Raw genomic sequence first — 11,482 nt, 5'->3', positions numbered from 1 at the left:
GGGGCGGGGCCCTGCCTGGACAGGTGGTAAATACTCTGTCCAACACCACGCCACCCGGCTTCTTGTCCCAGTCTTCCTGGTAGAGGTCTGACCACCATCAACCATGGTAAGTCTGCCTGGGTCTTAGCGGTCTCTCTGTGAGTGCCGATGGCCCACAGTGACTCCCTTTGTCATAACCTCTCCTTGTGCTTTCCCTTTCTCTGCTAGACAACCTACACCAACAAAGGACCAAAGGTAAGCTGGAGAAGAAATACCGGCTCTCGGTCTCAGAGGGAGGGCAAGGTGTCTACACAGGAAAAATGTCAGTAGATGTGAGACACTTATGCCTGCAAACTCAAATATGTCCCTGCTGTCCCCTCCCATTGATGGAGCAGGACTCAATCTTAGCTTCCTGAAGGAGCCCCTTCCTAAATGACTGCCAATCTCTTCTTAAACCTGGTCAAGCCGGGCAGTGGTGGCACACACCTTTAATCCCAGCACTTGGGAGGCAGAGGCAGGTATATTTCTGAGTTAAGGGCAGCCTGGTCTACAGAGTGAGTTCTCACGTAAGCTTATTTCCTTCCATGACCCCTGGGGAAGGCCTTCTGTGGGGAATTTCCCAATTCTGATCCTTCAAGGGGCCCAAATCCTAGAACAAGAAATGTCTTAGGTTAGCCAAAGATGGGAGCGGGGTGAGTCACATTCTCGGAGGTTCTGGGCTTGAGGCTGAGGTGAGGTGGCCAAGGTAACCTGCTTCCTGGGACTCATCTTCATCCTTCCTCCCTCATGCAGCCTGAGAGAGGCCGGTTCCTCCATTTCCACTCGGTGACCTTCTGGGTTGGCAATGCCAAGCAGGTAGAGAGGCTGGACGCAAGGGGCGGTGGGGGTTGGAGGAGGGCAGAGGACAAGCCAAAGGGCCTCCTTAAGGGGGCTGGACCCAGCTGGAACTGGGATTGGCTAGTGCGAGGGGAGGATCCAGGCCAGGCTAGGTCTGGCACTTTGGAACCTCATTTTGCAATCAGGGCCCTCAAGGACCTTGCAGAGGGAGGGGGACGGCTGCCTTTCTTCCTGGGAGAGTCTCCAAATGACGAACATGGGGGCAGTCAGGAGACTGGGGTTCCCTTCTAGGGCTCTCCAGACTGGTCCCCACAACCCCCTGAACCCCCTGCCGCTTTGTATACTTTCCAGGCTGCTTCCTTCTACTGCAACAAGATGGGCTTTGAACCTCTGGCCTACAGGGGCCTAGAGACTGGCTCCCGGGAGGTGGTCAGCCACGTCATCAAGCAAGGGAAAGTGAGTACACACCCAGGCGGCTTGGTGATGAGGGCACCAGTGTGTCCCGGATGGGATGTGTGATTGTGTCAGGACACATACCTAGCTGGTTCCAAGATGTATGGCTAAGCTGCAACTGACCCATGTACCTCCCGGGCCACAGGAATCTTCCTGCTTTCAAACTTCTCAAACTCACCCAGCATTGGACCTATAGAAACTCTAGGAAACTAGGATGTCGGGGAAGGGCGTTTCAGTGGTCTCTGGTCCATGGGGTTGCTGGAGTCAGCTAGGCACCAGCCACTGAGAACCCAGTGGGTGGATACAGGGGAAAGCCCCAAGTTGGAGGACTAAGGGGCAGCTGCAGCATAAAAGAGGCTGGAACACGTGGTCCAGGGATCCTGCATGGTGGAGCCTTGTGGCCTCTCCTCTCCTAGGGACTCATCTCATCCCCTTGTCCACTTTTTAGATTGTGTTTGTTCTCTGCTCTGCTCTCAATCCCTGGAACAAAGGTGAGGGGCATCCCATCGGGAGGCTGCATGGCTCTGACATATGGATCAGGGCGTAGTTTGGGGCAAGGGTGAGGCTGGAGCCCAGAAGGGGCTGGGGCTGGAGCCCCCGATAGAGACTAGAAACTTTACAGTTCCTGCATTCTCCTGACCACCACAGAGATGGGCGACCACTTGGTGAAGCATGGCGACGGGGTGAAAGATGTCGCATTCGAGGTGGAAGACTGCGACCACATTGTGCAGGTGAGAAACTAGCGGCAGCGAGCCTCTGCCGCTAGGACCTCCCACCAGGCAGGGCTGCATGCAGCAGCATGGGGCCACATCAAGTTCTTTGACACATGGCCCCGCCCCTTTCTGTGTGTCTGCTCTGTGAGCCTCTTGCCCACATCTGCGTAATGGGGATAGCCGACGCCTCGCTGAAAGCTTGGAAAGAAAATGGAGCCAGGTGTGGTGGCACACGCCTTTAATCCCAGCACTCGGGAGGCAGAGGCAGGCGGATTTCTGAGTTTGAGGCCAGCCTGGTCTACAAAGTGAGTTCCAGGACAGCCAGGGCTATACAGAGAAACCCTGTCTCGAAAAACAAAAAAACAAAAACAAAAACAAAAACAAAAAGAAAAAGAAAAGAAAGAAAGAAAAGAAAAAGAAAAAGGAAATGGATTGAAATGTTTGGAACATGGGGTCCTCAAAAAAAGGGGGGGAAAGAGTCTCGGTGGGAAAATGAGGAATTCAAAGTTGTCCTTGGCTATATAAAGTTCTGAGGCTACCGTAGGCTACATGAGACTGCACTTGAAAAAGAGTTTATGAGTTGGGCTCTGTGGTAGAGCACTTACCTATTATGCATCCCTAACAATGCACTCAACAAAAGAAAAGGAAGCTTAGCCGGGCGTGGTGGCACACGCCTTTAATCCCAGCACTTGGGAGGCAGAGGCAGGCGGATTTCTGAGTTCGAGGCCAGCCTGGTCTACAAAGTGAGTTCCAGGACAGCCAAGGCTACACAGAGAAACCCTGTCTCGAAAAACCAAAAAAAAAAAAAAAAGAAAAGAAAAGGAAGCTTAGAGCTGCTGTGTGATTTTGAGTAGGTGACTTAACTTCTCTGTGCTTATTTCCTCCCCCCCCCCCCCGTGGAATAGCGATGACAATACTACCCACTGCAGGACTAGAGAGATTAACCCCTAGAATAGTGTCTGGGCAATGGTATGAGCACTTCATGCAGCGAGTGAGCTCCTACTAAGAAAACATGAAAACCCCATGTTTAAAGCACTCAGTGCAGGGCCGGACACACTAGATGCTCAATTAACGGCATATTTTGCTGTATATATATCCCCTCCTTTTCTAGGAGAGGAAACTAAGGCCTGGAAAGAAGGCTAATTCAAAGAGTCAGTTGGCAGAGGTGGGATACACACACATACTTGCTATGTCTCCGATAAGTGCACCTCTGACCTGCTTCTCTACCTGCCAAATGGGCATAAGGCCAGGTGACAAAGGATCCAGCTGAAGGTAGCTAGAGGTGTTGGGTTTAAATCAGGACTACCCAGAAGCAGGAGCAGTGCCTGACACACACAATGTCACAAGGAGGCTCCAGCCTTCACCATTCTCCCTACTTGTTACCCCACGCAGAAAGCTCGAGAACGGGGCGCCAAAATTGTACGGGAGCCATGGGTGGAGCAAGACAAATTTGGGAAGGTGAAGTTTGCTGTGCTGCAGACGGTGAGTGAACACTGACACTCCACCAGGAGACACCAGGCCCCCCTCCCCCAGAAACCTACCCACTGTACCACCCTATTCGAGTACCTCAGAGTCCAGCCTTCCCCAAGCCTGACCTTTGAGAATGCTTAGCCAGTGCACACAGAGGCTTCTGGGAGGTACCGGGTGTCTTCCCCAGTGGAAATAACAGTTTGGGGGTATAAGCTCAGTGGAGGTGGGGGCTTTAAAAAAATGAAAAGGGGGTGGTGTCTGAGGAAGTCATACCCCACACTAGCTTGGTGTCTCTGAGAAAGGACTTGTACAGGACATCTCATGTGACTTGGGCATGTGCTGAGCCTACCTCTGTCACTGCCTCTTCAGTTACACCCCTCCTCTGTCTGGAAAGCACCTAGGAAGACAATACGGTCCACACAAGGGCGGCAAGTCTGTGAGACAGTCATAAGTCTCACTTCCTCCAAGTTATAGACATATGTAAAGATTGCTAAAATTGGTCCAGTGGAGTACCTGTCATCTCAGCACCCAGGAGGCTGAGGCAGGAGGATCATTAAATGCAAGGTGCCTAGGCTCAAGTCCCGCCCCGGGAGCTCTGTGAGGCTCTGTGAGACTCCGTTTCAAAATCCAGACAGTGAAGAGTGGGAGGGAGACGAGATGGCCCTGTGCTCAGTAGGAAAAAACCCTCCAGTATAATTTAATCCAATGCTTTCGCCTAGTTAGTTTTACTGGACACCTACTACATACTAGGTACTGAGCTGGCTGCTAGGGATACTTATGAAAAGCAAAAGCCAGGCATGGTAGACCATGGCTGCAGTCTCAGCACTTGGGAAGCTGAGGCAGGAGGATCTCCATGAGTTTTAGCCCAGCTTGGGTGACATAGACTCAATCTCGAACATAAATAAAGCCATGAGGACAGAAACAGCATCCTTGCATCACAGTCTCCCATCCTACAGGCGGGCTGCCGAGAGCAAAACGGCAGGTAGTCCAACATTCCAGAAAGGATCATCTACTGAATTAGGGTCAGCTTCATGGTGGGACTCATGGCTGTGGTGGTGCTTAGAGAAGAGTGGGGGCTTTGCTAGGGTTGGTGGGGGGAGGGCTTCTCCCTAACCAGCTGCTTCTCACCCCTAGTATGGAGATACCACACACACCCTGGTGGAGAAGATCAACTACACTGGCCGTTTCTTACCTGGATTCGAGGCCCCAATATACAAGGATACCCTGCTTCCAAAACTGTGAGTGTCCCTTGATGTGGGAGTGGTAGAAAGCTATGGCCTCTTTCCCAGTCTGTGGCATGGGCTTCTCTGGGGGACTGGAATATCTGTAAGCGTCTGGTGGGAAACTTCGGGAGGTGAGACAGGCACCAGGAAGAGGCACAGAAGATGAAGGCTGGGGCCTCCAGCCAGACTGCCTGGGTTCACAGGCAGCTCCGTCATTTCCTAACCGTTCAACCTTGTGCAGGCGGCTCCACTTCGTGCCTCTGTCTCATCATAAGAGGGGGATGGTAGCCAGGCGTGGTGCTGCATGCCTTTAATCCCAGCACTTTAGAAGGCAGAGGCACCCCAATCTCTGTGAGTTGGCGGCCAGCCTGGTCTACATAGTGAGATCCTGTCTTGAAAAAAACAAAGAACAAGAACAAGAGACTGTTCATAACAGCTGTTCAGTTAACCATGGCTGATGCACATCAGGGCCTACTATGCCATCTGAGCTACTAGTATAGGTAAAGGGTTCATGGGAACAGAGAGATTTGGGGGCTAGCCATCTCACCTTCCAACTCCTTCCCTCTTCTAGACCCAGATGTAACCTTGAGATCATTGACCACATTGTAGGCAACCAACCCGACCAGGAAATGCAGTCTGCCTCAGAATGGTGAGTCCCCAGCCTGCCCCTCTCTGCTGCAGGAGACAGGCCCTCTTGTCTGATCTACCTGGTTGTTTTTGGTTTGGTTTGGTTTGGTTTGGCTGTGTGCTTATTACATGGCGGTCGTGCACTTCCCATCCCACAGCACATGTTGGGAGGCCAGAGAACCACTGGCAAGAGTTGCTTCTCTGTGTCTACCACACGGGTCCTGGGGATGGACCCAGGTCATCAGGTTTGGTGGCAAGCACCTCTCTCCACCTAATGCCCTCACCAGCCACTGCCACCCCCACCCCCATCTCCCCAGCTCTTAAACTGAAGAGGAAAATAGGTACGAGGGGTGGGAGGCTAACCTGAGGTTACAGATTCCCTTATTCACTGTGAAACGCTCACCTACCCTCATCAAGGAGTCCTGCAACCTACACCAGTCAGTTTATTATTGCACAAGACCACTGAGAATAAACAGACCAGCTCGTGAGAAAGATACGGTCAAACACACTTGTCTGTCTGTCTATCATATCTATCTATCTATCCTATCTGTCTATCTATTTATTTATCTATCTATCCTATTAATCTATCTATCTGTCTGTCTGTCTATCCATCCTTTGAGACAAGGTTTCCTTGCTGTCCTGGAAATCACTCTGTAGACCAGGCTGACTTCGAACTCACAGAAATCTGCCTGCCTCTGCCTCCCAAGTACTGGGACTAAAAGTGTGCACCGCCACACCTGTCACCCTAATGAGGTTTTATAGCAAACCCACCCCCTGAGAGCAAACCTAATCCCCGAGAAGACTCATGAGAATAACCCAACGATTGAGAACTAGCCCACTCGCACCCAGCAAAGCCCACTCCTTGCACCACATTAACCTCGGTTAACCCGGGACATGAACTTGGCACAGCTGAGCCAGCTACAAAAGCGGTCTACCACTGAGTTAAAGCCCAGTCTTTTGGGGGATAGGGGATCCTAGCGTTTCAAAATATCACAGTGGCATTTAAAAAGAGTTCAGGAGCACATTTGAGATAGAATCACAGTGACACCGTCCTCATCTAAATCAGAAGCAAACACCTGACTGTCGCACGAAGCATCGGACTGCAACCTACATTTTGTTACAAAACCCTTTCCTTCCGCTTAAAACTGTCAAAAGTACAAATCTGTGGTGTGCATGATGTCACTTTTTTGAGGATCCTGCATAACGGGTGTATGCTCAGTGGTGGAGATGGGAAGAGGGTGGGAGGGTCTCCACAGGCACTCAGGGGGTGTGCCCCTGGCCACTCTGCAGGTACCTGAAAAACCTGCAGTTCCACCGGTTCTGGTCCGTGGATGACACGCAGGTGCACACGGAGTACAGCTCTCTGCGCTCCATTGTGGTGACCAACTACGAGGAATCCATCAAAATGCCCATCAACGAGCCGGCTCCAGGCAGGAAGAAGTCTCAGATTCAGGTGGGGTAGGAGACAACAATGGGGAGGGAGGCTTGTGGGCTCTGAGGGAGCATAGGTCTGAGCGATCGACAATAAACGGTCAGATGGATAAATGATAGTGGTCTCCTTCTTTGTTTCCCCTCCCACCCCAGGAATATGTGGACTATAATGGGGGTGCTGGGGTCCAGCACATCGCTCTCAAGACGGAAGACATCATCACAGCGGTAAGAACCCTGTGTCTGGCCCAAGTGCCCTCTGGTTTATTAGTCGCAGGGACAGTCTCTGCCAACGAGAGTAGTGGGTGGTGGCAGTCCCCCTGGAAGGATGATGAGGCATCCCTTCCCTCTCCCACAAACTCACACAGTTACCCCACACACAGTTCCCATGCTGGGAAAGTTCATCCTGCAGAACAATTCTGTCCCAAGTGCAAGCAAGCCTGAGGTCTGGTCCAGGCTCCGCTGGTATTTTGCTGTGTGCCCCAGGGAACTCAGTGCCTTCTCTGGGCTTCAGTGAGCCTTTCTCTAAAAATAAGATTAGACTCCTTTTAGCCAGATTAAACATGCCTTCCCTATGGATGCAGCCTTCAGGAAGGCTAATTCAGTCCTGGTCTGAAAGAGAGACAATGAGTTGGGGCAAAAGCTGGGAAGTGAGAGAGGATGGAGAAGGCTGATCAGGAGGGTGTCATCTTAGTCAGGGTTTCTATTGCTGTGAAGAAATGCTGGGAGCAAAGCAACTAGGAGAGGAAAGGGTTTATTTGGTTTAGGCGTCCAATCACTGTTCATCATCAAAGGAAGTCAGGACAGGAACTCAAACGGGGCAGGAAACCAGGAGACAGGAGTGGATGCAGAGGCCATGGAGGGAGGGATGCTGCTTACTGGCTTGCTCTCCCTGGCTTGCTCTCCCTGGCTTGCTCAGCCTGCTTTTTTCTACACCTCAGGACCTACAGCCCAGGATGGCATCACCCACAGTGGGCAGGGCCCTCTCCCATCGATCACTAATTATGAAAACACCCTGCAGGCTTGCTTATGGTCTCATCTAAGGGAGGTTTCTCTCAATTGAGGCTCCCTCTTCTCTAATGACTCCAAGCCTGTGTCAAGTTGACCTAAATCTAACGGGGATAGAGGGCCACATGAAAGAGAAGGCATTTGAGGGGAGATAAATACAGAAATGGAGAGAGTACCCCAGGCAGAAGGGATGACCATCAAGACAAAAATGAGAAAGCCAGGAAGGTTACAGAGACAGGAAGGGTGTGGCTCAGACAGAGTAAGGGAAAGGGACAGGAAGAAGTGGGAACGGGAGCAAGTGGTCAAGGCCATGGATGGGACCTTAAATTTTGACACTGATGTGTGACATCATCCTGGACGAGGCAGAGAAGAGGCACACTTGGTTTAATGTCACTCCGGCTTCTGTACTGAGACAGACATAGATCGATGCCTGCCTCAGTTTCCCCAGCAGCACACGGAAAGGAAGGCACACAGTGTACATTCTATAAGTGAGAGCCATCACTAGTAGTCTTGAAGTAGAGACAAATAGGGAGAAGGTATCCTGACAGAACGTGGACAGGGACCCTGCCACCTCCTGCCCTTGTTGCTCCTCCTGGAGACAGCAGTTGAACAAGCTGACCTTGACCCTGCTCCATGACAGATCCGCCACTTGAGGGAGCGAGGCATAGAGTTCTTGGCCGTCCCATCTTCTTACTACAAACTGCTTCGAGAGAATCTCAAGTCAGCCAAGATCCAGGTGAAGGAAAACATGGACATCCTGGAGGTGAGGCCCGGCCCAATGTTTAACTAGAAGAATAAGAACCCCGGGTTCACTGGGCCACACACACAGAGTTGATACCGTGTGGAAAGTTACAGCAGACCACTTGAGGCTGCTTTGCAGAGAGGAACAGAGAAAGGCCGATGGGTGGCTTTAACTGAAATCTATACGAGAAGAGAGTAAACTGTGCAAAGGCCCTGAGGCAGGCACAGCCTTCAAGTATTCGAGAGACAGAAAGACAGACACATCTCAAGTGTGACAGAGGCCAGGCAGCTTGTCTGAGGCCAATTTTTTTTGTTTTTAAAAATTTATGCCGGGCATGGTGGCACACGCCTTTAATCCCAGCACTCGGGAGGCAGAGGCAGGCAGATTTCTGAGTTCGAGGCCAGCCTGGTCTACAAAGTGAGTTCCAGGACAGCCAGGGCTATACAGAGAAACCCTGTCTCGAAAAACCAAAAAAAAAAAAAAAAAAAAAAAAAAAAAAAATTATTATTATATGTAAGCACACTGTCGCTGTCTTCAGACACACCAGAAGAGGGCATCAGATCTCATTACGGATGGTTGTGAGCCACCATGTTGTTGCTGGGAATTGAACTCAGGGACCACTCAGAAGAGCAGTCAGTGCTCTTAACCGCTGAGCCATCTCTCCAGCCCCCAAGGCCAATTATTCTTACAGGTATTTATAATTCTGGCCATTTCTCTTCTTTGGCTAGAAACCATTGGGAGGTTTCTTCATCTCATTTTATCATTTGTTTAATTGGTTTTTTGTTTTGTTTTGTTTTATTTTGTTTGAAGCAGGATTTCTCTGTGTAGCCCTGGCTGTCCTGGAACTCACTCTATAGACCAGGCTGGCCTCGAACTCAGAAATCCGCCTGCCTCTGCCTCCCAAGTGCTGGGATTAAAGGTGAATGCTACCACACCTGGCTGTTTTTTTTTCTTAATTTTTAAAATTTTAATTTTTCTTTCTCTCTTTCTCTCTGTGGTATGTATATGTATGTGCACACATATGAGTCTGAGTGTGTATGTCTGTCTGTCTGTCTGCCTGTGGAGGCCCAAGGCTGGTGTTCGAAATCATTCTTGATCTTCTAACTTATTCACGGAGGCAGGGTCACCCAATCAAACCCAGAGCTTACTGATGTGACCAATCTTGGCTTCCTTTCTTCCTTCCTTCCTTTCTTTCTTCTTAAAATGTTTGTGAGTGTGTCTATGTGTGGATGTTTGCACATGTGTGCCAGTGGCCACAGAGGCCAGAGGCATCAGATTCTCTACACTTGGAATTACAGGTGGTTGTAAAAAAGCTGCCTGATGTGGGTGTTGGGAACCGAACTTGGGTCCTCTGGAAGAGTAGCAAGTGTTCTTAACTGCCAGGCCGGCTCTCCAGTGGCCCCTCCCCCATCTCTGCTTTCTGAAGCTAGACTTACAGAGGGGTCACACAGCAGCCCCACACTTACATGGGGTCCAGGGCTTGAAGCTCTGATCTCACACCTGCTTCAACCGAGCCGTCTCCCAGCCTTGGCTTTATTTGGAATAGCTTTTACTAGCATAGAAGTCATGTGAAATTCGTTAACTTTTTTTAAATTTGTGAGGGTCTCACTGTACACGCATGCACCCTGGCTGGCCTGGCTGACCAGGCCGGCCTGGGTCAACAAAGTGTACGTGAGTGTGTGTCTCTGTGTGTACACAGGCCACGTGCTGGAGGAGGCCAGAGAGAGTGTAGAGCCCCTCCAGCTGGAGTTACAAATGGCTGTGAGCTAGTGGGTGTGTTTTTGTGTGTGTGTGTGTGTATGTGTGAGTATGTGTGTTTATGTGTGTGTGTGTGTGTGTGTGTGTGTGAACCCACAGTCAAACTCTCTGTGAGAGCAGCAAGTGCTCTTACCCACTGAGCCATTTCTGGAGTGGAAGGCACGTTTAACATTCAGAGAAACTCCCGAGCTGTTTTTCCAAACTAGATGCAGCAGGCTTTTTTTTTACATTCTCCTCAGCAACAAAGAAAAAAGTCCGGGGGGGGGGGCTCTAGGAGAAAGGCCAGACCCTAAGCTGGAATGGCCGTGGGGGTGGGTTAGACGGGATAGTCTGGGGGCATATTTGGAGAAAGCTGGAGAAAGGAGTCTTTTATTGGCTTTGGTGGTGCAGTAACCTTTACACTTTCCATGGTTCCCACAAGGATTCCACAAGGTCCAGTTTACCTTCCTTTAACAGAACCCACTGTCTCTCCCTCCCAGGAGCTGCAAATCCTAGTCGACTATGATGAGAAAGGCTACCTCCTACAGATCTTTACCAAGCCCATGCAGGACCGGCCCACACTCTTCCTGGAAGTCATTCAACGTCACAACCACCAGGTAAGGCCTGCACCCAACGGGTAGCATCAGCTGGCTGCTAAATCTTACCCAGGTCACACTTGCCTTCTCTCGCCGCCACAGGGCTTTGGAGCGGGCAACTTCAACTCTCTGTTCAAGGCGTTCGAGGAGGAGCAAGCCCTACGAGGCAACCTCACTGACCTGGAGCCCAACGGTGTGAGGTCTGGAATGTAAGCCCCCATCCACACACGGACCACGCAAAGTGCTGGACACATGTCTTCTCCAACTGGCTGAAAGGCTGAACCTCAGGGCTCCACCCACGTCATGGCCACGCCCCCTCTATTGCAAGAGTCCGCCTTTCCCGAGTCCTCCCTGCTGAGTAAAGCTACCCTCCCAGGTCCAAGTTTGTGTCTTGTGTTTGGGCCCCGCAAGGAGCAGTGGCGTCACTTAGCCGCCAGGGGGAGACCAAGACCGCTAAGCTGTCTGAGGCCTCTATGGGGACTGCAGGTGCAGGGTGCAGGAACTTTTTTTACTAAGTGCGACCCTGCCGGTATGATCCATCCTAGAAAGACAGAAACAACAAACTGGGTCCTGTGGTGGGTTGGAGTGTGGCAGCGTTTCATCTGATGGCTTTAAAACCTTTAAAGATGAGCCCTCCTTAATGGCATCACTCGGAACACATGAAAGAGG

General features: G+C 50.9%; 1 protein-coding gene across 1 annotated transcript; it reads left to right on the top strand.

The window, feature by feature from the left end:
• Positions 1-11,195, top strand: Hpd (4-hydroxyphenylpyruvate dioxygenase). The gene is made up of 14 exons (XM_021161996.3): positions 1-106; positions 208-234; positions 772-834; positions 1,168-1,272; positions 1,718-1,760; positions 1,918-2,000; positions 3,375-3,464; positions 4,587-4,690; positions 5,247-5,324; positions 6,593-6,755; positions 6,887-6,958; positions 8,379-8,501; positions 10,718-10,834; positions 10,916-11,195. Exons 1-14 carry the CDS (start codon positions 104-106, stop codon positions 11,024-11,026), a joined length of 1,182 nt encoding a protein of 393 aa, XP_021017655.1. The 5' UTR covers positions 1-103; the 3' UTR covers positions 11,027-11,195.
• The last annotated feature ends 287 nt before the right edge of the window (positions 11,196-11,482 follow it).

Source organism: Mus caroli, unplaced genomic scaffold (genome assembly GCF_978045245.1).
Source record: "Mus caroli unplaced genomic scaffold, Mus_caroli_1 scaffold_4, whole genome shotgun sequence".
In the NCBI taxonomy this organism is placed as follows: domain Eukaryota; kingdom Metazoa; phylum Chordata; class Mammalia; order Rodentia; family Muridae; genus Mus; species Mus caroli.
This window is presented reverse-complemented; position numbering and strand designations above follow the sequence as displayed.

What these genes read in the sequence shown, in the direction of transcription:
- Hpd (XM_021161996.3), top strand. An exon ending in TCTCAATCCCTGGAACAAAG is followed by an intron (nt 1,761 to 1,917) that starts GTGAGGGGCATC and finishes TGACCACCACAG; the next exon opens with AGATGGGCGACCACTTGGTG. An exon ending in CGGAAGACATCATCACAGCG is followed by an intron (nt 6,959 to 8,378) that starts GTAAGAACCCTG and finishes GCTCCATGACAG; the next exon opens with ATCCGCCACTTGAGGGAGCG.